This window comes from Papio anubis, chromosome 2, assembly GCF_008728515.1.
Source record: "Papio anubis isolate 15944 chromosome 2, Panubis1.0, whole genome shotgun sequence".
Taxonomy (NCBI): Eukaryota; Metazoa; Chordata; class Mammalia; order Primates; family Cercopithecidae; genus Papio; species Papio anubis.
The window spans coordinates 44547868-44574152 of NC_044977.1; the positions used below are offsets into that span (position 1 = coordinate 44547868).

The 26285-nt window shown below is 41.3% G+C and overlaps 1 protein-coding gene across 1 annotated transcript; it reads left to right on the forward strand.

Annotated features, from left to right (window-relative positions):
• Positions 1 to 7766: 7766 nt before the first annotated feature.
• Positions 7767 to 22930, forward strand: UMPS (uridine monophosphate synthetase). The gene is made up of 6 exons (XM_003894033.4): positions 7767 to 8777; positions 13756 to 13909; positions 16528 to 17199; positions 18978 to 19153; positions 21094 to 21208; positions 22558 to 22930. The coding sequence occupies exons 1-6, from the start codon at positions 8622 to 8624 to the stop codon at positions 22725 to 22727; spliced, it is 1443 nt and encodes a 480-aa protein (XP_003894082.1). The 5' UTR covers positions 7767 to 8621; the 3' UTR covers positions 22728 to 22930.
• Positions 22931 to 26285: the final 3355 nt, after the last annotated feature.

The window sequence follows — 26285 nt, forward strand, 5'->3', positions numbered from 1 at the left end:
TACTCGGGAGGCTGAGGCAGGAGAATGGCGTGAACCCAGGAGGCGGAGCTTGCAGTGAGCTGAGATCCGGCCACTGCACTCCAGCCTGGGCGACAGAGCGAGACTCCGTCTCAAAAAAAAAAATAAAAATAAAAATAAAAAAATAAAACATATTTAGTAAAAAACAATTAGTAAACATGTCTTCATTGTGTTTAAAAAATTTAAAACATATTTACTAAAAATCCTTTTGGTAAACATGTTTACTAAAACCCTTTCAGTAAACATGCCTTCATTATGGTATACAGCATAAAAGAGGAAAGCCTGAGCCGGGCACGGTGACTCATGCCTGTTAGCTGGGCCTGGTGGCAATCGCCTGTAATCCCAGCGACTTAGGAGGCTGAGGCAGGATAATCACTTGAAACCGGAAGGCGGAGGTTGCCGTGAGCCAAAATTGCGCCACTGCACTCTAGCCTGGGCAATAAGAGCAAAACTCCGTCTCAAAAAAAAAAAAAAAAAAAGAGAGGAAAGCCTGGCCCATAGTGTTTGTCAAACTGTAGGCTCTGAGGATTCCCAATATCCATAAATTCCAGCTTGGCAAGTTCTGTTCTGTCCGCTGTGGATGACCTGAATCAAGATCCCCCTGTTGAGCCATTCTGAGTTTTTATAACAAGTTGAGTTTCTTCTTGAGAAGGCCAGGGCCCAGGACAATGGTGAACAGACCACGGCAGGTGGGAGGCAAGGATGGTATTGTTGAAATTATGTTATGGGGGCAGTTGACAGAATGTTAGACCTCAAGCTTTCATATCAGCTTTTACAACAGAGTTGGGAGGATCCAGATCCAGATGTGGGGTTACATGGAATTCCCCCAAGTACACATATTTGGGAAGTGAGAAGACAGGAAAAGAGGGACCTGGGAAAAGTAGGATGATTTTGTTAACTGGAGCCAAGGTACAATCGTTAGACCAGAATGAACTTAATAGAGGCCCCAAGAGAAAGGGGGTATATTTTATATAGTTTGATAACGGAGGGAAACTAACAGGGAGGCTCCCTGTCTGCAAAGCTCCTGGTCTCTCCCAACAGAGATAAGAGAGTAGTCTTGGTTCAAGAGTTCTCCATAGCAAGTTGGAAATAACAAGGAATCCCAGACGATGAGCCTGGGGAATGTACTTTAAGTTGCTCTGAGGGCAACTGTGGTTAGGGAAGAAGGATCAGGGGCCACTCTTGTTCCTGTTTTGGTGGAGAGATTTATTACTTGGTAGTAAAGAAGAGAGGAGAGAGGAGAAAATAGTCCACTTCTATCATAATGATGGTAGTTCACAGTGGGAGTGAACTTTTAGCTGAAATAGGAAAAACAAACAATGGTCAAGGTCACAAGTTTCTTGCTTGGCTTATATTCATTGCATAGGGTTTTGAGCTTTTTGTTTTGTTTTGTAAGGGTGGGATAAACGATGAAAAGACCAGGGACAACCCATAATAACTTTTAAGAAGTATTAATATAATGATTTCCTACATCTTTACATTTGTTTCAAATTAAATAGATATATATCCACTTATAGCTGAATGTGGTAAAATTTTTAAGAAAAAAATGGTAATGTTGGAGATATCCTTCAGGTCTCTCTCAGCCATAAACAGTGTAAGGGGGAGTAGAGGAAGCAGAGGAGAAAGCTAGCTTCACTGCTTTGTGGTCCACAAAGCCTTTATAAATAGTAGTGCCTTTCAGAGGGGAGGATGGGAGATAAAGAAGTTCATTGCATTTAGATTTACTGATATTGCAGCATTTTTTCTTTACTTTAAAATATCTTGTAAATGAAAACATCTGAATATAGGGGTGGGACCAGGAATGTTTGAGTTTCAATCTCAGCTATTCCTGATTCATCTTTTCTTACAGAAAGTCTTTGTTTTTTCTTCCCCAAATGTCCCCATTGGTAAAATGGGAGCTGGGGGATGGGGAAGGAGGGAGGACACTAATCTTACAGGAATGTTGAGAAATAACCTTGGTTGGGACATCTATAAAACACTTTGATTTTTTTTAAAGTGCTACACACTGCCAGTGCTAAGAATTTTATTGATAGTAACTTTGAACATTCCAGGTTTTCAATATTCACATCTTTAGATACCATTTATAAACTCATGAGATTAAATTCTGTAAATTGCTTTCAGTTAGAAGTATCAGGTGCTCTTCGTCTAAATGTTATTTGGTCTTAGCCTATAATTTCGATCATTTAAGAGCTTGTCTACGGAAAAGGGTTCAGAGAGCTGATGAAGTCTTATGTCCATAAGCCATTTTCTCCAGTATTTCTTATGGCAGATGCGAAGAGTAAAAAGGCCTCGAAAGCAACTGCTACCTTCCTTCTCAAGCTTTACGCTCTGGAAAAATGGACAGAGAAGAACCCAACAACCACTTTCTTCACTTGGGAGGGCAGAAGTGAGAAGAAAACATCTTCTCATATCACAATTTATTTTTCACAGTCTCACAGGAATCTAAGAGGCAAATTAAATGCACAGGCAAATTAAATGCATAGAAATGAATTGGACTGTTCATTTTTGGAGAACAAACCTTGAATCTTTTTTTTTTTCTTTTTTTAGGTGGTTAGGTCTTTCAGGAGTTGCATATTTGCTATCCCATAACCTCCATGATTAGAGCCCACGAGTCAGGCGTTACTTTTTTCTTGCCTCTGTGGAAGAGCATGGCAATTTAGATTTGTGAGAATACGAGGGAGCAAATATGATATAAACTAAATTTTGCATTAACTAAAACTTTGTCCCATGCATTTAATAGAGGAGGAAATAATTTGGTATGTAAGAGGTCTTCGTAGTAGGGCAAAGTTCAAACTCACCATGTCCTTATTCAGTGTGGTCAACGAATTGTGCTGGATGAGTTTTGAGGAATGTAGACCTTCTTCCTTTCTCTCCTGGGTCGCACCTCTACGGAGTCTGGGTTAGACAAACGCAATATGTGACCTTTCAGTGAATTTATTTATGAAACTGCACCTTGATTTTTCTTCACTATTTAAAGCCTAGGGATGATTTGAGGATGAATGATTAAACCCAGGGTGGGCTTAGAGACGATAGAGCTCACACACGCTCCATCAAGAAAAGGAAAGCTACTATGTTAATATTTATTTTCTAAAAATAGTAAGGCTCTCAGTTGTTTCATTAATTCTAAAGGGTTAAAAAGGGCTGAAATTTGTTTCTAGCACTAAATGTTTTTAGTAGGAAATTTACTCACATAAAAAATTTATGCAGCAGTAGTAGAACACAGATTATCATAAGAACATATTTTCTATGAAAGGCATTTCTTCCTCATTTTCAATAAATATAAAGAAGTTAGAGGAGAGGAAAAGCAATCACTCAAAGACAACTTTTAATCTTTGAGGGACATTATGGTAAGCCTGAAATTAATATGCACAGGCTATTGCATTTTTCTGTGAGAAATGTGCCCCTTTGCTGTGAGATTCTAAAATGTGTTCAGATTTAGTTTTTATTCAAATGATCAAGATAACAGATTAGTTAGATAACTGCTATTTCAGATAGTGGGGTTAGCTGAGAAAAGGGAGCATGGTAGAAGAAATGCAAATAACAATTCTTGGAATGCCAACCCCTGAGGCTTAGTTTAACCAAGCTAATTTGTCGGCCCAGGGATAGCCAGCATAGGAGTTTCCATCAATACCTGACTTCCATCAAGAACTGAATCCATGTTCTGGAGTATTACAGAGACTGTTACTATGACCTCAAAGACTGTGGCTACGAATCTGAAGTTAACAAAACATACATCTTCTCTTACTAACTTAAGCCATATCCGTCATCACTCTGTTTGATTTTTCTGACCCTGGTGCTTTTACTTCTGTTTCTGCCAAACTTCAGCCTACTCTATGGGGAAGGTGAGTAAAACTATTAGTTAGAACAAATATGAAGACTGTGAAAAAAACTAAACATACTCTTCAGAATGAGATCCTGTTCAGAGAACACTAGTGATCAAAGTGCAAACTGTTGGAAAATACGGATATATGTACATCTGTACATGTATATAGTGTATAATATGTATGTATATGTTATTGCTCATATGCAGAAATCTATCCATTTGCAGACAGCCCAGGTGGGTCAATTTTTCTATTGGAAGACCATTTAGGGCCATTCAAAACCATTAGGGCTAATTTGTGGAGATGAATTCTACTCATTCTGGAATTAATTTACTGTCTTTTGACATCCACAAAGCCAAACTAACAAAGTGTGAAACATAAAGGGGCCATCATTTAGGTTATTCTATCTGGACTTATAACTATCTTTATATTTGAACTATTAATAGTCAATTTGCAAACCGTATTGGCATCTCTTGGTTTTGAGTGACCCCGGCCCCCCCAAGTCTTTTGCAAATTTGGAGTGGGCTTCACTGGCCATTCAGACAAAGGGCCTTATTCATAAGTGGACAGGTTTCCCCATAGGGATCATCACACATATACATATAAGTACATACTTCCATCAGGCTTGTAACAATTGGTTTAAAATCACTCCACAGTATTGATAAATAGCTCTATATTTTCAAGGTGCAGAAGAATTCCACAGCCTTAATTATTTCAGTGTCTTGCTGGTCTGCCTTAAGTGTATCTTCTGGGTTTTTGGTTGTTTTATTATTTTTAAATTTTTCTGCTGTTGTTCATTTTGTATGCACACAATGTCGTTTTGTAAAGGTAGGTTGTAAATATTTTATTTGTAAGTCAAAATCACTCATGTGTAATGTTGTAAAGTGATGACCTGCTGTCTTGTTACTGCTACAGTAAATGTTATAAGTTATGGATGAAACTTCAAAATGTACATCTCACATGTTATGCATTCCTATAAATATACGATACTAAAGATACTATATGGTCGTCTCTTTTTTCCTAATTAAACCTTTGTTCAAAGAAAAGAGTAATTTTTTTTGCTTTCTCCAAATATACAAAAGACTTTGAAAAGGTAAAAATATCGCATGATTATTACAACACTTTAGGCCCAGGATTTTAGAAAGAAAGCAACAATTTTGTGCCTTAGAGTATTCTAAAGCATTTACCCAAAAACGCCAAGGAAACCTCAGGGCCAGGTGCGGTGGCTAGCACCTGTAAATCCCAACACTTTGAAAGGCCGAAGTGGAAGGATCTCTTGAGCCCAGGAGTTTGACACCAGCCTGGACAAAATAAGGAGACACCCACCTCCCCTCAATCCCCGCATATTAAAAAAATTGTTTTAAAAAAATTAACTGAGTGTGTTGGTGCATGCCCGTGGTCCCATCTACTTGGGAGGCTGAGGTGGAAGGATCATCTGAACCCGGGAGGTAGAAGCTACAATGAGCTGTGATTATGCTACCTCTCTCTAGCCTGGGCAACAAAGTGAGACCCTATCTCAAAAAAAAAAAAAAAAAAAAAAAAAAAAAAAAAGCCTCGGGTGGTTGTTAATTTCATACTGGTATTTCAGGTGATAATGTCAGAATGTTTGGAAGGTATGTTGGTCTGGATTTCACAAGTTTATACATTCTGGTGTGGACTCCAGCAATCTGGGTTAGCCTATGCAGATATGATCAGGCTTTGAAAGTTTAAACGTGCCACCCAAGTGCAAATGAAGCTGATTCATGGTATACTGTCAATTAGCCAGAGTGTTAAAGTGTTTTGATTAGCTTACTTTGCCAAGAAAAACAAAAAAAAGTTTTAACATTTGTCTTCTATTTTCATCAAGATGCTATTGCATTTATTTGTAATGAGAAACACTTGTCAAAAGCATGGGCTCTTCACATTGGCTCGTCAGCACAATCTCCTCAGAAAATATAGATAATAAAGAATATTAGAAATGAAGTCAGAATCAGGTTTATGAATTAAAATCATAAGCCCCTTATGGGCTTTCTTTTTTTTAGATCTAGAATTTGTATGTATTTTAGCACCTATATATGAAGCCCATTTGTAATTAATTTTTCATTTAATCCCAACAAATTCTTATGAAGTAACTTATTTTACTTGGATTAGAGACAACTGAGTCACAGAATCTAGGTGGTTGTTCAAGGTCACTGAGACATTCACTGGAAGATAACTTTTTTTTTTTTTGAGACAGGGTCTCACTCTGTCACTCAGGCTGGAGTGCAGTGGCATGATCACAGCTCACTGTAGCCTCAACCTCCCAGGCTCAAGTGATCCTCCTGCCTCAGCCTCCCCAGTAGGTGGGACCACAAGTGTGTGCCATGATGTCTGGCTAATTTGTTTTATTTTTTGAAAAGACAGAGTCTTGCCATGTTGCCCAGGCTGATCTCAAACTCCTGGGCTTCCCGTCTCTGCCTCCCAAAGTGCTGGGATTGCAGACATGAGCCACTGACCTGGCCCTAGAAGATAACTTAAAATAAATGTATATGTATGTGTTTCAGTGTATGTGAGTCTGTGTAGCGTAGGTCAAACAATAATAAATAATTAAATAACAGTACCTCAGCCTGTATTTTTTTGAGGGGGAGTGGTTGAGAGGAATCACCAACATAGTTAAGGAATATTAGCAAAAGCCCTAATACAAATGATAATCAGAACCCCACAAGCTCAGTCTAAAATAGATATCAGAGTAGAATATAGAAGGGATTCAGCGAGCAATATAGAGCTAGGTCCATGAAAATGCTCTAGATTGAACTATTGCCTGAAGTTTTACATTCATGGAAACTCTTTAGGATAAATATCTAAAACAGTAAGACTAAATATTGGTTAAAGTCAAGATTCTTTACCCAGCCTAAGTAAATGAAATGGAGAACACAAAATGAATTGGTACAATCTATGCCCTCCTCTGTTTTTGTTTGTTTGTTTCTTTGTTGTTGTTGTTGAGACGGAGTCTCACTGTGTTGCCCAGGCTGGAGTGCAGTGGCATGATCTTGGCTTACTGCAACCCCAGGTTTAAGCAATTCTCCTGCCTCAGCCTCCCAAGTAGCTGGGACTACAGGCACGCGCTACTATGTCTGGCTAATTTTTGTATTTTTTGGTAGAGACGGGGTTTCACCATGTTGACCGGGCTGGTCTCAAACTCCCGACCTCAGGTCCACTTTCCTCGGCCTCCCAAAGTACTGGGATTACAGGCATGAGCCACCACGCTCAGCCCCACCAACTTTTTATCAAGTGTTTTTTAGTTAACTATCTCATTGAATCTTAATAGTGATCTTTGGAGAAAGTTAATATATTATCTTCATTCTATTTTTTAGAAAATTGAGACTCATAACGCAAAATGCGTTGCCAAAGATCACTCAGCCAGTAAGTAGAATGGGACTAAAATCCAAATGTTTTGGTTTGAAACTTCATGTTCTTTGTAGTGCACAATACTGCCATGCCTTATCTGTTCCTCTTTTTTAAAAAAGTATTTGTTATAGTTGACACATGATAATTATACACATTTATTGGGTACATAGTGCTATTTCAATACACACGATGTACAGTGATCAAATCAGAGTAATTCATATACTCCTCACCTTAAATATTTATCATTTCTTTGTGTTGGGAACATTCAAACTCCCTCTTCTAGCTATTTGAAAATAAATAGTAAATTATTATTGACTGCAGTGACCCTATAGTGCTATAGAACACTAGGACTTATCCCTCCTATATAGCTGTAATTTGTATCCTTTAACCACCCCCTATCCTTCCCAGCCTCTAGTAATTACTATTCTACGCTCTACCTTCATGAGATGAACTTTTTTAGCTTCTGCATATGAGTGAGAACATTTGCTATTTATCTTTCTGTTCCTGGCTTGTTTCACATAACACAATGTCCTTCAGGTTCATCCACCTTGCCGCAAATGACAAGGTTTCATTCTTTATGTGAATTTAAGGGTTATTTTCCTTAAGCTAGAAGAAAGTATTGCCTTATATACACAATGGATAAGAGATGTATTTGTAAAGATTATTTCTTAGATTATTTCTCTAAGAGATTTATTTGTAAAGACCAAATATGTTTGGATTTTCAGATTGTCTAGCAATATTATCCTCCTGGATAACCCTGATACCAATCAATTCACCATCTTCTAACTCTCCTCCCTCCCTCCCTAACCTTTTCTACACCTATTACCTAAGCATTTGAGATAGGCCAAAGGAAATAAAAAAGTACTCCTTCAGGAAGCAGAGTACAGACAAAAGAGGTAATGAATACTGTAATGATCTAAGTGCTGTCACGTACTAGATGCTATGAAGTTAATAAAAGAATTGAGTAAAGGTCCCTGTCTTTGAGAACTTATATTCTATTTGGAGAAACATGGGGGGAAAACCGTGGCTAATAACTAGCAAATATAACATGCTAGGCCAAGCAGTAGAGATAATTAAGAGAACTAGTCAAGAAGGCATTGGATGTTAAAAAATGGACAGGATTTATGAAAACTCTCATGAAAGGCTGGACTTCATGATCCTACAGTCAATCTAGCTGTTCTGTGCTTTGAACCCCGGTGACCCCATCCAGAAGAAACCAGGAGAAGCACAAACTGGCGCCAGATTCGCTACCACCTGCCCGACCCTTGAGCCCGGGGAAACCCAGAGGTGGGTGCAGCAAGCTCTGGAAGCTGCAGACGAAGCAGGCGGAAGAGGCGGGGTTTCGCGGGCTACGTCATCGGGGCGCCGGAGGCCCGCTGCGCCTGGGAGTTTGAAGCAAACAGGCAGCGCGCGACAATGGCGGCAGGTGGTGGAGCTTTGGGGCCATTGGTGACGGGTCTGTACGACGTGCAGGCTTTCAAGTTTGGGGACTTCGTGCTGAAGAGCGGACTCTCCTCCCCCATCTACATCGATCTGCGGGGCATCGTGTCTCGACCGCGTCTTCTGAGTCAGGTGCTAGCCCAGGAAGGGGAAGGACAGGGCTAGGTGGCGGGAAAGAGGACCAGGAAATGGAAGAGGGTGACAGGAGTTGGGCCGTGAGTGAGAGCAAAAGAGCCAAGCAGGCAGTCCAGCCCTACTCTTGGTCTGGGGAGTAAGCATGAGAAGCACAGAGGCCAGGGGTTGTTGGACTCTTTGAGAGTCGTCTGTTCTTTCACCCACAGGCTTAGACACGTGTTTTGCAAAAGTCGGGAAACCCAGTTTGGAACCCTGTCTGGCACTGAAGCACACTTGAATGAATTCTGTGTATTTAACTCTAAGAAGATTAGACTTGAGGCCGGGCGTGGTGCCTCATGACTGTAATACCAGCATTTTGGGAGGCCTAAGTGGGCGGATCAACTGAGCCCCCGGAGTTCGAGACCAGCCTGGGCCCCAGGAGTTCGAGACCCCGTCTCTACAAAAAATTAGCTGGGTGTGGTGGCGCACGCCTGGGACGCTGAGGTGGGAGGATCACCTGAGCCTGGGAGGTCAAGGCTGCAGTGAGCTGTCTTTGTGCCACTGCACTCCAGCCTGGGTGACAGTGAGACCCTGCCTCAAAAAACAAACAAACAGACCGGGAAAACGTGAGGGGGCAGATAATTCAGTAGCTGGGAAAATACTTGTGAGAAAAGAAAAATAGAACAACCTGAACCCTGTGATGTATACAAAATTTATCAGCGCCTAGAGAGACTTCAGCCGTGCTCCCCCATGCAGCCCTGGGGACAATTATTTATTTATTTTTTAGAGGGGGTCTCTCTTATGTCACCACGGCTGGAGTGCAGCTCTGTGATCGTAGTTCACTGCAGCCAGGAACTCCTGGGCTTAAGAGATCTTCCTGCCTCCAGTGAGCACAGGGGCTCATGCCTGTAGTCCTAATTCTTTGGGAGGCTGAGGGGGTGGATCATTTAAGGTCTGGAGTTTGAGACCAGCCTGGCCGACCTGGTGAAACTCCGCCTCTACTGATAATGCAAAAATTAGCCGAGTGTGGTGGTGCACACCTGTAATCCCAGCTACTCAGGAGGCTGAGGCAGGAGAATCAGGAGGTTGCAGTTAGCCGAGATTGAGCCACTGCACTCCAGCCTGGGCAACAGAGGGAGACTGTCTCAAAAAAAAAAAAAAAAAAAGAGAGAGATCCTGTTACCTCAACCTCTGAGTAACTAGAACTAAAGGCGTGTGCCATCATGCCCACCAAATTTTTTAATTTTTTTTTTGTAGAGAGGAGGTCTCACCATACTGCCCAGGCTCGTCTCGAACTCCTGGCCTCAAAAGATCCTCCCGCCTTGGCGGCCTCCCAAGTAGCTGGGACTACAAATGCCTGGTGCCACCACTGGGCTACCTCATGTTATTTCAATGCAAATTCTTGGTGAACATAGGAACTGCCCCTTTTGCTTTAAAAATCCACTTGTAACTACTGTATAATCAGGGCAACTTAAGTTTGTGCTTCGGGTTGCACTCCTCGAACTTGGCACACATTTGTATTCTACTTGTATTAATTTTGCCTCAGCCTCTTCCTTTTAGGTCCTTTTAGGCTGTTTGGAAAGGGGAGTTGAATTTTGCACTGTGCAGCCAGAAGCAATAATTAAGACCAGAAGGTGGACATATTGGGAAAGCAGGTTTTTAGTCAATATAAGGAAAAGTTTTGTACAAATTAGAGGTTTCTAATACAGTGCTTCTAAACTTTGAGTATATATGAATTACCTGGGAATTTTGTTAAAATACAGAATCCAGTTCTGTAGCTCTTGAGACTGGACCTGGGGTTGTGCATTTCTAACAAGGTTCCAGCTGAAACTGCAGACCACACTGAGTAGAGGCCGTAAATATGTTTTCCAATAGAGTTTGCTACTAGCCACTAGTTACTATTGAGCATTATGAATTTTTAAGTTTAAATAGTCATGTATGACCAGTGGCTGTCATATTGGACTGCTCAGATAGAGGACATTTCCATCATTGCAGAAAGTTCTATCTAGAAGACATGTGAGTTTCCTCAGCCCACTTAAGGGTTTATGTTCACTAGGGACCACTTTGTATGGTTATTGTAAAAAGTATTAAGGTAGGTTGGACTATTAAGGTTGTGGTACTTTGGACTATTAACTTCTCATCATCCAGAATCTTGATATGGTGTATCTCAGCAGTGTGGAGAATTACTAAGGATTTTCTAGGGAAAAATTGATTTATTTTAATAAACCAGCTGATAAATGACAGAAAAAGTTTTTTGATAACTAGATCATGGTGTGTGTGTGTGTGTGTGTGTGTGTGTGTATGTGTGTATTTTGGTGATTAATTGGTGAGAAGTTCAAAACATGGAGAGACTTGGGTATAACAAAACTCCTTTTCACATCTTATTTATGCGAATAGAATTTCTCAGTATTTACACCCCAAAAAGCAATATAATTTATGCTAAACTCTAACCTCCCTTAATAAGTGATATTTGACTATAGTACTATATATACATTAGTGTACATAAAGTAATTGGAGAGGAAAGGTAGCATTAACTCACTAAAAATGCATTTTCCAGGTCTGTTTTTATCCCTCTGTCAAAATTTGCAAAACATGTTTTAATTAATCATATGCTTGTAATAATTTAATAAGAATTCTCTTCTTTGAAAAGTACAATGTCCATTTTCTTTTCCTCAAGAGAATAATTTCTCTTCAGTCCTTAAGGATTCAGCTGCTTACATGGGCTTTGTTGTGGGTCGAAGCAGCACCCACAGGTTTAAATCAGGGTCGGGTATTTGGTCCTTGTGGGATTCACAAGATGGATTACTACTGACTACTTTGCTGTGAATGGCACAACTCACACAGTAATGTAGCTTCGTATACAGTTTGGGAAGAACATAGGAGGCAAAGATGCTCACTGCAGAAATGTCCCTCACTGCTGCGGCCTCTACTGTGTTCTGCATAATGGGCTTCTTAATAGTCTTTTCCTTGGGCATGTATCAGACATAGTATGTGCAACTACTGGCCACAGCCCTTTTTGGCACGATCATTGTTCCTTTCTTTTCTTTGTCATCTTGGAAGTAAGGACCTGAGAGAACTACAGAATAATTCTTGACACCTAGAGACTTAAGGTCATGGGAAATTTTTTTAAATTACCATTTTAAATTTCAGTTTACATACATATAGACAAGTATGACAGAGGGATCAGTAAAAGCTTTTCTAGTATAATCATATATTGCTTTAGAATAAAATTCTCTGGACACAGTAGAGTGAAACTTTGAGTTGAAAAAAGATGTAAAAAATTTTAAACTTTTCATAGTCAGGAATTTCATGTTTTTTGTTTTTTTTTTTAAATGGAGATGGTGGGTATCCAGTCACTGTAGCATTTGTATTCCAAGTTTATTCCTTAAGAAGAGTGATAAAACAGTTCTGAGATAATATGTTAATATTTTTAGTACTAGAAATTACATTCTTTGCAACTTAAAATAGTCATAGATTGTGGGGAAAAGAAAGAGAGATCAGACTGTTACTATGTCTATATAGAAAGAAGTAGACATAAGAGACTCCATTTTGTTCTGTATCTGAGATGCTGTTAATCTGTGACCCTACCCCCAACCTTGTCCTTGCAAGAGACATGTGCTGTGGTGACTCAAGGTTTAACAGATTTTGGGCTGTGCAGGGTGTGCTTTGTTAAACAAGTGCCTGAAGGCAGTATGCTTGTGAAAAGTCTTCACCATTCTCTTAATCTCAAGTACCCAGGGACACATACACTGCCAAAGGTCACAGGGACCTCTGCCTAGGAAAGCTAGGTATTTCCAAGGTTTCTCCCCATGTGATAGTCTGAAATGTGGCCTCATGGGAAGGGAAAGACTTGATCGTCTCCCAGCCTGGCACCCGTGAAGGGTCTTTGCTAAGGAGGACTGGTGTAAGAGGAAAGAAGGCCTCTTGGCAGTTGAGATAGAGAAAAGCATCTGTCTCCTGCCCGTCCCTGGGCAATGGAACATTTACTGAGAAAGGAGAAAACCGCCTGAAGGTGGGACCTGCTAGCAGCAATGCTGCTCTTTATGCACTAAACAGGTTTATGGAGATGTTTGCATATGCATATCAAGGCACAGCACTTTTCCTTAAACTCATTCATGTCACAGAGATCTTTATTCACATGTCTTACTGCTGACCTTCTCCCTACCATGATCCTATTATCCTGCCACTTTCCTTTTTCTAAGATGGTAAAGATAATGATCAATAAATACTGAGGGAACTCAGAGACAGGTGCGTGGGTCCTCTGTATGCTGAGCGCCGGTCCCCTGGGCCCACTGTTTCTTTCTCTCTACTTTGTCTCTGTGTCTCATTTCTTTTCTCAAGTCTCTCGTTCCATCTAACAAGAAACGCCCACAGGTGTGAAGGGGGAGGCCACCCCTTCAATAGATTTTGGGTTTTTTTACTCTTTAGAAGTACTGGAGTAAACCTATGATCTAGTTCACAAAGCAACTCAGTGATTGTTTGCTTTTCTTTTTTAAAAATGAGGTGGTCTTGGGTGGGAATATGTATTCTAACATTAAAAAGTGATGATTTATGTGGAAAAGGAGATTATAAAATAGCAATTCGCACAATAGTCTGTATTTACGAAACTTCCTAATTGAAGGCTTCTTTCAGGAAATATAACTAAAAGATGATAGGTTTAGTACTCAGCGTAATGGGTTACGGAGGGAAACCAGGGAGTCAGGGGACCATCCTTAGTCTTTGGGGTCAACATCATGAGCTTCCCCAACACATCTCAGGTTGCCTTCAGAACAGATTCTGAGTCTGGCTGAATAGATTCATTCTTGTGTTTTTAGATTTATGTTTATGTACTGGGTTTATGGAGAGGGTAATAAAAAGGCATTTTTTTTTTCTCCAATCAGGTTTGAGACTTACCCCCACTAGTTTATTACTGTCTTTACTGTTATGTTGTTACATGTTTATACACTATTTAAAATAGTTACAATAAAACGTTGTTTATGTGTTCATTTTCTTACAGGTTGCAGATGTTTTATTCCAAACTGCCCAAAATGCAGGGATCAATTTTGACACCGTGTGTGGAGTGCCTTATACAGCTTTGCCATTGGCTACAGTTATCTGTTCAACCAATCAAATTCCAATGCTTATTAGAAGGAAAGAAACAAAGGATTATGGTAAAATAAAAGTAACATAAAGCATTAAGTGAATTAATCTGTAACATATTGTTAGAATTTTTCAGCTTCTGTGCACTAATGTTTTACCAGAGTCATCTTGAGTCCCTTAAGTTATTACTGCTTGTGGAATTTGTAATTGTTACTATAAGTCACCTTCCTTTTTTTAGACTAGGGGTAAAATGCTTTGCATTGATTAGGAAATGAAAAGTGCTTTTTTTGGTACTGTATCTATGAAACCCCAACCTTTTTTTTTTTTTTTTACCAGCCCTTCTCTCATCAGCAAAATGTAACAGCACATACTTTCCCAGTATGTTTGTATTTAAACTTCATGAAAAGTAATCCATGGATAAAATTACTCTCATAAAGTAGCATAAACACCTCAGAGAGATATTCATGTGGGTTCATGGCAATAGATTATCAGGTGACTTGCTTTAAAACCTGAAAATTTGTCCAGGCACCATGGCTCACACTTGTAATCCCAGCACTTTTGGAGGCCGAGGTGGGCGGATCACCTTGAGGTCAGGAATTCGAGACCAGCCTGACCAACATGGTTAAACTCCGTCTCTACTAAAAATACAAAAATGAGCTGGGTGTGGTGGTGTGCACCTATAGTCCTAGCTACTGGGGAGGCTGGGGCAGGAGACGTGCTTGAACCCAGGAGGTGGAGGTTGCAATGAGCTGAGATTGTGCCACTGCACTCCAGCCTGGGCGACAAAGTGAGACCCTATTTCAAACAAACAAAAAAAAACCCTGAAAATTGGCCAGGCACAGTGGCCAATTGTAATCCTAGCACTTTGGGAGGCCAAGGCAGGAGGATAGCTTGAGCCCAGGAGTTCAAGACCAGCTTTGGCAACATAGTGAGACTTTGTCTCTACAAAAATAAAAAAAGAATACACAATTAGCTGAGTGTCGCAGTTACATGGGAGGCTGAGGCAGGAGGATGGCTTGAGCCCAGGAGCTGAAGGTTGCAGTGAGCTATGATTGTGCCACTGCACTGCACCCTGAGTGACAGAGCAAGGCTATCAAAAAATAAATAAAACTGAAAAGCAATCTTTTTTTTTTTTTTTTTTTGAGATGGAGTCTCGCTCCCTTGCCCAGGCTGGAGTGCAGTGGCCGGATCTCAGCTCACTGCAAGCTCCGCCTCCCGGGTTCACGCCATTCTCCGGCCTCAGCCTCCCGAGTAGCTGGGACTACAGGCGCCCGCCACCTCGCCCGGCTAGTTTTTTGTATTTCTTAGTAGAGACGGGGTTTCACCGTGTTAGCCAGGATGGTCTCGATCTCCTGACCTCGTGATCCACCCGTCTCGGCCTCCCAAAGTGCTGGGATTACAGGCTTGAGCCACCGCGCCCGGCCTGAAAAGCAATCTTAGTAAGGAATTAATGGGCTTTTTTGTTTATGTTGGTGTATTAGTGTTTTGTTACTTTTTTTTAAACAAATCCTTCTGCAGATGTGTTCTAAAAATTTTTATGATAAAAAAAGAAACATTAGTTGAGTTTTTGCTGCGTAAGGGCAGTGTTAGTTTTTCTGTTTTTTGTTTTTTGTTTGAGACAATGTCTCATTCTGCTGCCCAGGCTGGTCTTGAACTCCTGGTCTCAAGCCATCCTCCTGCCTCATCCTCCCAAAGTGCTGGGATTACAGGTGTGAGCCACTGCACCCAGCTGAGATTTTCTGAGCTAAAAAAAAAAAAAAACTATATGAATCCCTACCCATAAGAAAACTCTTATTTCTGTTTTCTTATTTTATGTTTTAAAAAATGTTGCTGGAATGAAATTATGCATTTTTAAATATACTATAAATACTTGCAGTCTTGTGTTCTAGCTTAAGCTGATTCAGTTAAACTTGCCAATTGTTCAAGAGACAGAAAGGATTTGATGAGTCTGTGAAGTCCACAGCCCAAGTTACTTACATTTTGTAGATTATCTGAAAATAGTCTGTAGTGGAATTTAGGGTAGAGAAGTATATATTTAATCACGTTGCATTATATAATTCTTTAGATTGTAGTAATGGGTCTAAATGATTGCTGAATATTTTTCCTTCTGAATTTGTATCTTCAAAAAGCCAATTATTTGGCTGATCTTGAATAGTGAATTTATAATACTTTGATGGAAAAAGGAATTATTTCATTGATGATATTGGATTATTCTGTTTCATAACTTTCCTTGATCTCGGTGATCTTGCTGTAAGAAACTCTGTATTTAGGCTGGACGTGGTAGCTCACACTTATAATCCTAGCACTTTGGGAGGCTCAGGCGGGAGGATCACTTGAGCTCAGGAGTTTAAGACCAGCCTGGGCAACATCATCTCTGTGATAAAACAAATTTTTTTAAATAAAAAAGAAACCTATATTTGAAAATTTGATCATAAAACACATTAAGCCATGTTTATAATGTAAAATAATTCACTTGAATTACTATAAATATACTGTATGTATAACTGGCAAGTTTGGTATACAGAGTTGGCTTTATACATAAATATACTGTATGTGCAACTAGCAAGTTTGGTATACAGAGTTGGTATACACATATACTGTATGTATAACTGGCAAGTTTTGTGTATCTATATATACACATATACCTACATATTTAAATTTGGAATCAGCGAAATTTTTTCTTTTCTAGGAACTAAGCGTCTTGTAGAAGGAACTATTAATCCAGGAGAAACCTGTTTAATCATTGAAGATGTTGTCACCAGTGGATCTAGTGTTTTGGAAACTGTTGAGGTTCTTCAGAAGGAGGGCTTGAAGGTCACTGATGCCATAGTGCTGTTGGACAGAGAGCAGGGAGGCAAGGACAAGTTGCAGGCGCACGGGATCCGCCTCCACTCAGTGTGTACGTTGTCCAAAATGCTGGAGATTCTCGAGCAGCAGAAAAAAATTGATGCTGAGACAGTTGGGAGAGTGAAGAGATTTATTCAGGAGAATGTCTTTGTGGCAGCGAATCATAATGGTTCTGCCCTTTCTATAAAGGAAGCACCCAGAGAACTCAGCTTCGGTGCACGTGCAGAGCTGCCCAGGATCCACCCAGTTGCATCGAAGCTTCTCAGGCTTATGCAAAAGAAGGAGACAAATCTATGTCTATCTGCTGATGTTTCAGAGGCCAGAGAGCTGTTGCAGCTAGCAGATGCTTTAGGACCCAGTATCTGCATGCTCAAGACTCATGTAGATATTTTGAATGATTTTACTCTGGATGTGATGAAGGAGTTGATAACTCTGGCAAAATGCCATGAGTTCTTGATATTTGAAGACCGGAAGTTTGCAGATATAGGAAACACAGTGAAAAAGCAGTATGAAGGTAAGTGTATTATTCAGGAATCTGCAAGAATCAGAAATCCAGCTTAAATTGAAGAGAAAAAGGAAATGCTCATGTCATTGAAAGTCCATTCATAGAGCAGGCTGTCAAGCGTGGTTGGATCCAGGAGCTCAAGTGATATCTTCATGACTTGCTTTCTCTCCATCTCTCAGCTCTGCTTCTCTGTTGACTTCTTTCTCAGGTAGGCATACTCTACATGCTCACCGTAAACCAATCGCTCTAGCTTGGGATATAGAATACCTTCATTAACTAGCCTGGACAATCTGCTCTGCAACTGTAAGGTTGTTAACTCTGACCTTCTTGAAATAAGAACCAGGCAGGGATAATTTCCTTAAATAAAATGGGTGTGCTAGTACCAAAAGAAGGGTATGTGTCTGGTCTAGCAAATTCGACAGATGTCCTTAGCAGAATATGATGTTTTGAATGAAAATTCCACATAAAGGAAACAATGAAAAAGAAATATAAAATGGTAAGATTTATTTGTAGCAGAAAAAGTTCTATTGATAAACATTATTTAAAGATTTTTATTTTATCAAGTAGGGACTTAAAGTAGTGCATGTGTTGGTTGAGAAAAATGCTTAGTTCTGCTGCCTATTCTATACAAATTTCTGTCTACATTTTTACAACTGTGTGATCAGACTGTATATTTAATGCATTTTTCAGTTAACCTTGTAACAGATATTTGGTTGTGTTAGGTAACATTTTTTGTAGGTATCTTTGAGGTAACTTTTCTTTAATGTATGCATATTCATAAGCTATTTGTTTAAAACAGATTTGTCTTTAAGTGACTTCTTCATGTGCTTAAGATGTCCTGCCCTCATCACATTGTCCAGCTTACTTTAGCTAATTGACTGATGTAAGAGTTTTATACAAACTTTCTTTAGCTCTGCATAGAGTTTTTTCGAAAATCAGGCTTCTTACTGTCCGCTTTTAAAAGGAATATAGTTGCCTATTGAAATTAGATAGCTAAGGAGATCTAAAGAACTTGTAGAAATATTGAGCAATAGTAAAGCTACTGAGAGACCCCTGCAGAGTGAAAACTTGTCATCTTCAAGAAGAATTTTATTTTTATTATTATTATTTTTTTTAGACAGAGTCTTGCTCTCTCACCCAGGCTGGAGTGCAGTGGTGCAATCTTGGCTCACTGCAGCCTCCACCTCCTGGGCTCAAGTGATCCTCCCACCTCAGTCTCCCAAGTAGCTGGGACCACAGGCACATGCCACCACACCTGGCTAATTTTTTGTATTTTTGGTAGAGATGGAGTTTTGCCATGTTGCCCAGGCTGGTCTTGCACTCCTAAACTCAAGCAATCTGCCCACCTCAGCCTCCCAAAGTACTGGGATTACAAGCATGAGCCACCATGCCCAGCTTCAAGAGGAATTTTTAAATGTTGTTATCCTTGACATCAATAAATGTTTGTCTTCACTGGAGTCCCTTTTTAACAGCATGAGTTTTATTTGTGGTCATGAGCTTCAGCCTGTAAGGAAAAACAGTCCTGTTAGCGTTCCTGATGAGCCAAGCACAGACCTTGGAAGTTTTTTTCTCGTTGTGATCTCTTACCCAGCTACTTACCTAAATAACAGATATAGTTTTCACAGATGGAACCATGGGTCTGCTGATAATCACTCAAGTTCCTGAAGAGTTTGGTTCTCTCATTAACATGTTACTGCGAGATTATTTCATATTGCAGTTGGTTGGACAAGAGGTTAGAGGTTTTTGTTTGAAAATCGGCAAATATCTTTTTTTCCCCTTCTTCTTAGGAGGTATCTTTAAAATAGCTTCCTGGGCAGATCTGGTAAATGCTCACGTGGTGCCAGGCTCAGGAGTTGTGAAAGGCTTGCAAGAAGTGGGCCTGCCTTTGCATCGGGGGTGCCTCCTTATTGCAGAAATGAGCTCCAGCGGCTCCCTGGCTACTGGGAACTACACTAGAGCAGCGGTAAGTTTTGGGGGGACTGGGTGAGAGGGGGCAGGGGCTGCTATGCTGCATGCTATAGGGCAAGAAGATATCTCCTAATCTGGCATCTCTGGTCTGGCATCTCTGGAACCTCTGCCAAAAAAAATCCAGCTCTTGTTAGTGTGACAGTATATTAATAGTAGTTGGATAGAATTCCTTGATAGTTAATAGCATTTTATATCATGTAGTGGACACTTCAGGAATTTAAATTATACTCCAGGAGAAACTTTGAGACCCAGATAGTTAGTCAAACAAACACTTACTAAATCTACCAAGACTTTAAGACCATTGTCTTTTTCATCTTACCATGAATTGAGAGAAGATGAGAAGAGCTTCCCAGACACGCAGTTTCTCAGAATCTCCCAAGTCCTACAGAGATGCACGTTCCCATGACAGCAGCCCACATGCAGTGGCTTTCTCTTATTCTTGTCAGATATTTTAGAGTATTATATTACTTTTAAAAAATTGTCATCGGGGGTTGGGCACAGTTGCTCATACCTGTAATCCTAGCACTTCGGGAGGCCAAGGCGGGAGTGAGGCCAGGAGTTTGAGACCAGCTGGACGTCATAGTGAGATCTCCTCTCTACAAAAAAATGAAAAAGAAAATTAACCAGGCATGGTGGTGCATGCCTATAGTCCCAGCTACTTGGGAGGCTGAGGTGGGAGGATCACTTGAGCTTAAAGATCAAGGCTGCAGGAAGCCATGATCATGCCACTGCACCTCAGCCTGGGCAAGAGTAAGAGCCTATCAAAAAAAATAAAAAGCCCCAAGAAAATCCCCATGATTTTTTCCCCCCATGTGAAGAATCTAGAAGTAAAGGATTTCTATTTTTTCATATTATTTCAAAGACTATCTGGAGACAACTCATATGGCCCTACAGTCACGTTTTAACCCTATCCCTGAATTGATTATAAATGTCTGATTTCCCAAGTCTCATAAGCACGGTCAGTTTTAATATTTGGCATTCTGGGAGTCTGGGTCTGGCTCAAGGACAAGACATGACTTGTTTGTTGGCAGTAGTACTTGGTGGCAAGAATGTATCAATGTGTCTCAGGTCTCGAAGTACCGAAGCTAGAGTGCAGTGGTGGTACCCAGTCAGCTCTCTGGGAAGTATCAAATAAGAAGGGAAGTATAGAGTCATGTCTCCGGGAGGGGAAAGTACCAAATCAGAAAGCCAGGCAGACCTTCTAAAGATACTTTTATGAATGTGAGATAATAGTATAGAAAATGGGGAGACCAGTTGATGTTACAGAAGAGGGAAAGTGGTAGAGGTAAGATTTCTTTAGCTCTTGAAAGCATAGCTGTTCTTTATATGACAGCTGCCTTTGAATATGGAGTACCCCGTCTGTAGATAGTCAGTAAGCCTTGAATGTGGTTTCATACCATTATAATATGTTCTAGAGTACTCACCTCAAATCCTTTTTGGAACTAGGTGGGTCACCAAGCATTATTAGAAATAAGAAATTATGCAGCATCTTGATTTTAGATGCACATAGTATAGGATTTCTGTTTTAAGTATGATTTATTGCAGGAAGGGAAGGGAAAGGAAAGGGTCATCTCAGAGTCTTAATGAATCAAATGTGTTTTATTATGGTTTCTATTTAAGATGACCTGTTCAGATATAGTAACTTTATATATATGGAATGAGAAAAGGCATCTATAATACAGCAAAGTTTCTAACTAGATAATAGAGCATAAGCTGGACATGTTGACTCACACCTGTAACCCCAGCACTTTGTTAGGCCAAGGTTGGAGGATCCCTCGAGCCCAGGAGTTCAAGACCAGCCAGGGCAATATGGGGAGACCCCATGTCTTCTTTTTTTTTTTTTTTTGTAAGTTTTAAAAAAATAGAGCATATTTTTACTTTTATTCTGTGTGATTAACTGTTTTCTTGTAATATGTTCTATTACATTCCATTTAGGTTAGAATGGCTGAGGAGCACTCTGAATTTGTTGTTGGTTTTATTTCTGGCTCCCGAGTAAGCATGAAACCAGAATTTCTTCACTTGACTCCAGGAGTTCAGTTGGAAGCAGGAGGTAAATCTGGTCACTGGTCATGGCTCTTCCAAAAATGCTTCTTTACCCATGGCAGGCAAAATAAAACTTTGCATGTTATTAAACACTTGCTTAAGAGAAGCTTTCTTAGTCTAGAACAATAATGAATGAGGCCTTTGGTAACTATGTATCTTTGGACAAGTCAGTTTACTTCTTTTAGTCTGATTGTCTGTAAAATGGGGAGGATAACAGTATTGACCTCATAAGGTAATCAAGAGGCTTTAATGAGGTAACATGTAGAATATTTAACACAATGTCTTGGCACAGAGTAAACACTCTGTACTTGTAAGCCCTTATTCATAAGCCCTCATAATTCTTTGACTAGATACTATAGTTAGGGTCAAGGCTTTTAAGAATACTTAAAGTGTCTTGGATTTGGAAGATAATAAGCCATTTAACAGAATGCTTCTGGAACAGCAGAATTTAATAAAACAAAAAAGCAAAATCTAAGGATTAGGGTTTATGGATAGTCTGTGTGACCACTTGATGAGGTTGTGATAGAGAGGTTCTTGTATATGGTAGTGGTCAGGTTAGACTTGCTCAACAGTGCCTTGTGGTGATGCCAAGATGTATGCTAAAATTTTCTTCAATTGTGAGGCCAATCTTTATTGTATTTTTTTGATATTGAACCTTTCTTGGTAATATATGAGTTTTACTTTTTTTTAAATATATATTGTTAAGCTTACAGATGATCTAAAATTTGACATTGAGAAAGTGTATATTTAGGGCAACTTGAATCTATGCTTCTGGAAAAAAATTACATGAAAAAAATAATGATAAAATAAATAAGGCTGGGTGCAGTAGCTCACGCTCATAATCCCAGCACTCTGTGAGGTCGAAGTGGGCAGATCACCTGAGGTCAGGAGTTCAAGACCAGCTTGGCCGACATAGCGAAACCCTGTCTCTACTCAAAATACAAAAATTAGCCAGGCATGGTGGTGCACGCTTGTAATCCCAGCTACTCGGGAGACTGAGGCAGGAGAATCGCTTGAATCCAGGAGGTGGAGGTGGCAGTGAGCCAAGATTGCGCCATTGCACTCTAGCCTGGGTGACAGAGCAAGACTCTGTCTCAAAAAAATAAATAAAATAAATAAATAAAAATAAACTTTACCATTGAAAAGAATTGGTGAGCATCTTTCTCCGTTTGATGTCTCTGGCCTACCCAGTGAGTCTCTTCAGCTCCTGTTTTTACCCGGTTGCTATACAAAAGGGGAACGAAAGTAGGGGCACATTTTTATTTAAAGCTGGTTAGATACTTTTTCTGAGAAGTCATGTGACAGGTTTTCTGATTTTTGTATTATGTGAAACTATAGTTTTTGTGTTTCTTGCAGGAGATAATCTTGGCCAACAGTACAATAGCCCACAAGAAGTTATTGGCAAACGAGGTTCCGATATCATCATTGTAGGCCGCGGCATAATCTCAGCAGCTGATCGTCTGGAAGCAGCGGAGATGTACAGAAAAGCTGCTTGGGAAGCGTATTTGAGTAGACTTGGTGTTTGAATGCTTCAGATACATTTTTGTGAAGACATTGAAGATGTGACAGTCCCCCTGAAAGTCACTAGCTGGAAATAATCCAATTATTCCTGCTTAGATTCTTCCACAGGGCCTGTGTAAGAATAGGTTCTGGAGTTATGGACTTTAGGAAATATTGAGTAATTTGTAATCACTGCATTGATACTATAATAAGTTCATTCTCAAGCTTGCTTTTTTTGAGACTGGTGTTTGTTAGCCACAGTCCTGTCTGGGTTAGGGCCTTCCACATTTGAGGATCCTTCCTATCTCTGCATGGGACTAGACTGCGTTGTTATTCTTTTATTTAATTTTTTTTTTTTTTTTTTTTTGAGACGGGATCTCGCTCCATTTCCCAGGATGGAGTGCAGTGGTGAGATCACCGCTCATTGCAGCCTTGACCTCCCAGTTGATCCTCCCCGCTCAGCTTCCAGAGTAGCCGGTACTATAGGCATGCACCACCACGTCCAGCTAAACTTCTTTATTATTTGTAGAGATGAGGTCTTGCTATGTTACCCAGGCTGGTGTCAACTCCTGGGCTCAAGCAATCCTCCTGCCTCAGTCTCAAAGTGCTGGGATTACAGGTGTGAGCCACTGTGCCCAGCCTAATTGCAGTAAGACAAAAATTCTAGAGCACCGATAGGCTAAAGTCAGCACAACTTTTCTTGTGTCCTGTATTCTCTGTCTAATGTGTTGCCCAAATAATATCTAATTGTTAGCCATTCTCCTCCATCTCCAGCCTAAAAGTGACAATCCAGGTATCCACATGGGCTGGTTCCCAGAACTGCCATTGCTCACTCTCCAAAGAGGGGAAGGTGGGGAAGGGGAAGGTGACTGCAGCTCAGCTCCTGAGCTAGTATCTGGCTGTTATTTCTTTTTTTTTTTGAGACGGAGTCTCGCTGTGTCGCCCAGGCTGGAGTGCAGTGGCCGGATCTCGGCTCACTGTAAGCTCCGCCTCCCGGGTTTACACCATTCTCCTGCCTCAGCCTCCCGAGGAGCTGGGACTACAGGCGCCCGCCACCTCGCCCGGCTAGTTTTTTGTATTTTTTAGTAGAGACAGGGTTTCACCGTGTTAGCCAGGATGGTCTCGATCTCCTGACCTTGTGATCCGCCTGTCTCGGCCTCCCAAAGTGCTGGGATTACAGGCTTGAGCCACCGCGCCCGGCTCTGGCTGTTATTTCAACAACTGGAGTTGGAGTTTGGGCTCATTTTTTCCCTAGCCAGCAATTATGGAAGAGTGGTAACACGAGTGACCGCTTCCTGTGACTGACTTCACAATTAGGAGGTCTAAGATTTCATTTGGGGATTTGTTTAAGGATCCCACATAATTGTCCCAACTGTCATTAGTAGAGGGGAGGTCAGCCTTCATTAATAAAGAGAAAGTCCACATTCAAGGTGGTGTTTGAGCAGGGGCAGGGTGAGGGCTGTCCCGGTGCTGACTGCGCCAGCACACTCACATTCCTTCTCATTTGGGGCCCACCTGCAGGAAGTGGCACAGGATTAGCCATTCCCCACCCTTGTCAGCCGATGGCCCACTCTTCTCTAATGACTCAGAGGAATGCCTAGTACTTTTTTTTTTTTTTTTTTTTGACACAGTCTCACTCTGTCGCCCAGGCTGGAGTTCAGTGGCACGATCTCGGCTCACTGCAACTTCCACCTCTTTGGTTCAAGGAATTCTCCTGTCTCAGCCTTCCGAGTAGCTGGGACTACAAGCCTAGGATTTTTAACTCAGGTTTTTATTATGTTCCCTCCTGAAGTTTTTACTTCAAGAGCTTCTGCTCTAAAGTCCAATGTGAGCTTCATGTCCCCAGTGCTGCATTTCCAGGGAAATTTGGTCTGTGGGAGAGAGACCAGCTATCAAGGAAGAAGTGACCAGAAGGAACAGGAAGGGAGTTGGCCCTCGGGGCTACTCTGGGGAAGCCAAAAGTCATGAAGGGGAGAGATCTTTCTGAGAAAAAATTGCAGAAATCTCTTAGGTGTCTTCAGTGTTGAGAGGCCTTTGGAGTGATGTGCTGAGGTCTCAGGGCACCTCCCTGGCTGTCACTTCCATGTGTCAGTGGTTCTCCCACTTTAGCAGGTATCAGAGTCACCTGGAGTCTTGTCAAAACAGGTGCCCAGCCCCACCCCCGCGTTTCTGACTCTGGGTACCTCTGGGATGGGTCTTGAGAATTTGCATTTCCAAAAAGGTCCCAGGTGATGCTGCGGTTGCCTGCGCAGGGACTGGACTTTGAGAACCACTGCACTGGTTATTCACATTTCTGCCTCTGCAGTGAGACAGCCTGGAGGTCTGCCTCCTCCTGCTGAGAGTCACACACTCCTGTCCTTCCTTTAGAAATGTGAGCTCCTGCCATCTCCAGGACGCAGGCACTGTTCCTGTTGAGGAACCCTATTTTATAGGATCCCTGCTAAGATGACTCGAGGGGAAATGAGAGGAGGCTGGAATAATCACCCAGCCACTGCCACTTACTGAAAGTGTAGGTCCTTGTGCCCCACACCATCAGAGATTCTGCTTTAGCAGATTTGTGGTTTGCCCAGCAGCCTGGGCGTGTGCATTTCTAGTGGGTGCCTCAAGTGATCTGGCGGTTTCTTAAGAGTCAGCCCAGTACTGCAGGCCTCTTGCCTAAGCAGAAGCCCAGTCTTTCATGAAAACTTTAGAAGACAAGTTGATTCAGGCAGCGAAGAACTTGGGCTATACAAGTGCTGTTCTTCAGCATTGAAGTATTTTGGAGGCATTAGGTAATTTAACCCTTTCTTAGTCAAGGAATATTTACAGAACATGATCTCTGGGCATTGTAACTCCTGGTCTTAGTGGGAAATATAGGGACCCCATGTCTCCATGGGGTGCACAGAATATCTGTGAGACTGATGGAGTGGAGAACGCCACCCCCAGCCTCTCCAGCTACTGGAGGCATTCTGCAGAACATCAGCCCATAGATTGTATGTGTGTGTGTGTGTGAGCGCGCGCGCGCACGCTGGAGGAACCTAAGAAACTATTTGGTACACCTTATCTTATTTTAGAACTCCCAAAGTGTAGCTCCAGAATCGTAAAGGGATCTGCTCAGTCTCACAGCCAGCCTGTGGATCTCAGTCCCAATGCTCACCCTTGTGCTACTGAGTCAGCTCTAGGAAAATCTGCCAAAAGTATGCCTAGGGCTGGTTTTTTGTTTTGTTTGTTTGTGACAGGGTCTTCACTCTGTTGCCCAGGCTGGAGTACATCACGGCTCACTGCAGCCTTGACCTGGGCTCAAGCGATCCTCTTTTTTTTTTTTTTTTTGAGACGGAGTCTCGCTCTGTCGCCCAGGCTGGAGTGCAGTGGCCAGATCTCAGCTCACTGCAAGCTCCGCCTCCTGGGTTCACGCCATTCTCCTGCCTCAGCCTCCCGAGTAGCTGGGACTACAGGCGCCCGCCACCTCGCCCGGCTAATTTTTTGTATTTTTTAGTAGAGACGGGGTTTCACCGTGTTAGCCAGCATGGTCTCGATCTCCTGACCTCGTGATCCGCCCATCTTGGCCTCCCAAAGTGCTGGGATTACAGGCTTGAGCCACCGCG

Coding starts and splice junctions, on each gene's coding strand:
- UMPS (XM_003894033.4), top strand. CDS start 8,622: ATGGCGGCAGGTGGTGGAGCTTTGGGGCCATTGGTGACGGGTCTGTAC. Junction 13,910..16,527: donor GAAAGAAACAAAGGATTATG/GTAAAATAAAAG, acceptor TTTCTTTTCTAG/GAACTAAGCGTCTTGTAGAA. Junction 17,200..18,977: donor AGTGAAAAAGCAGTATGAAG/GTAAGTGTATTA, acceptor CCTTCTTCTTAG/GAGGTATCTTTAAAATAGCT.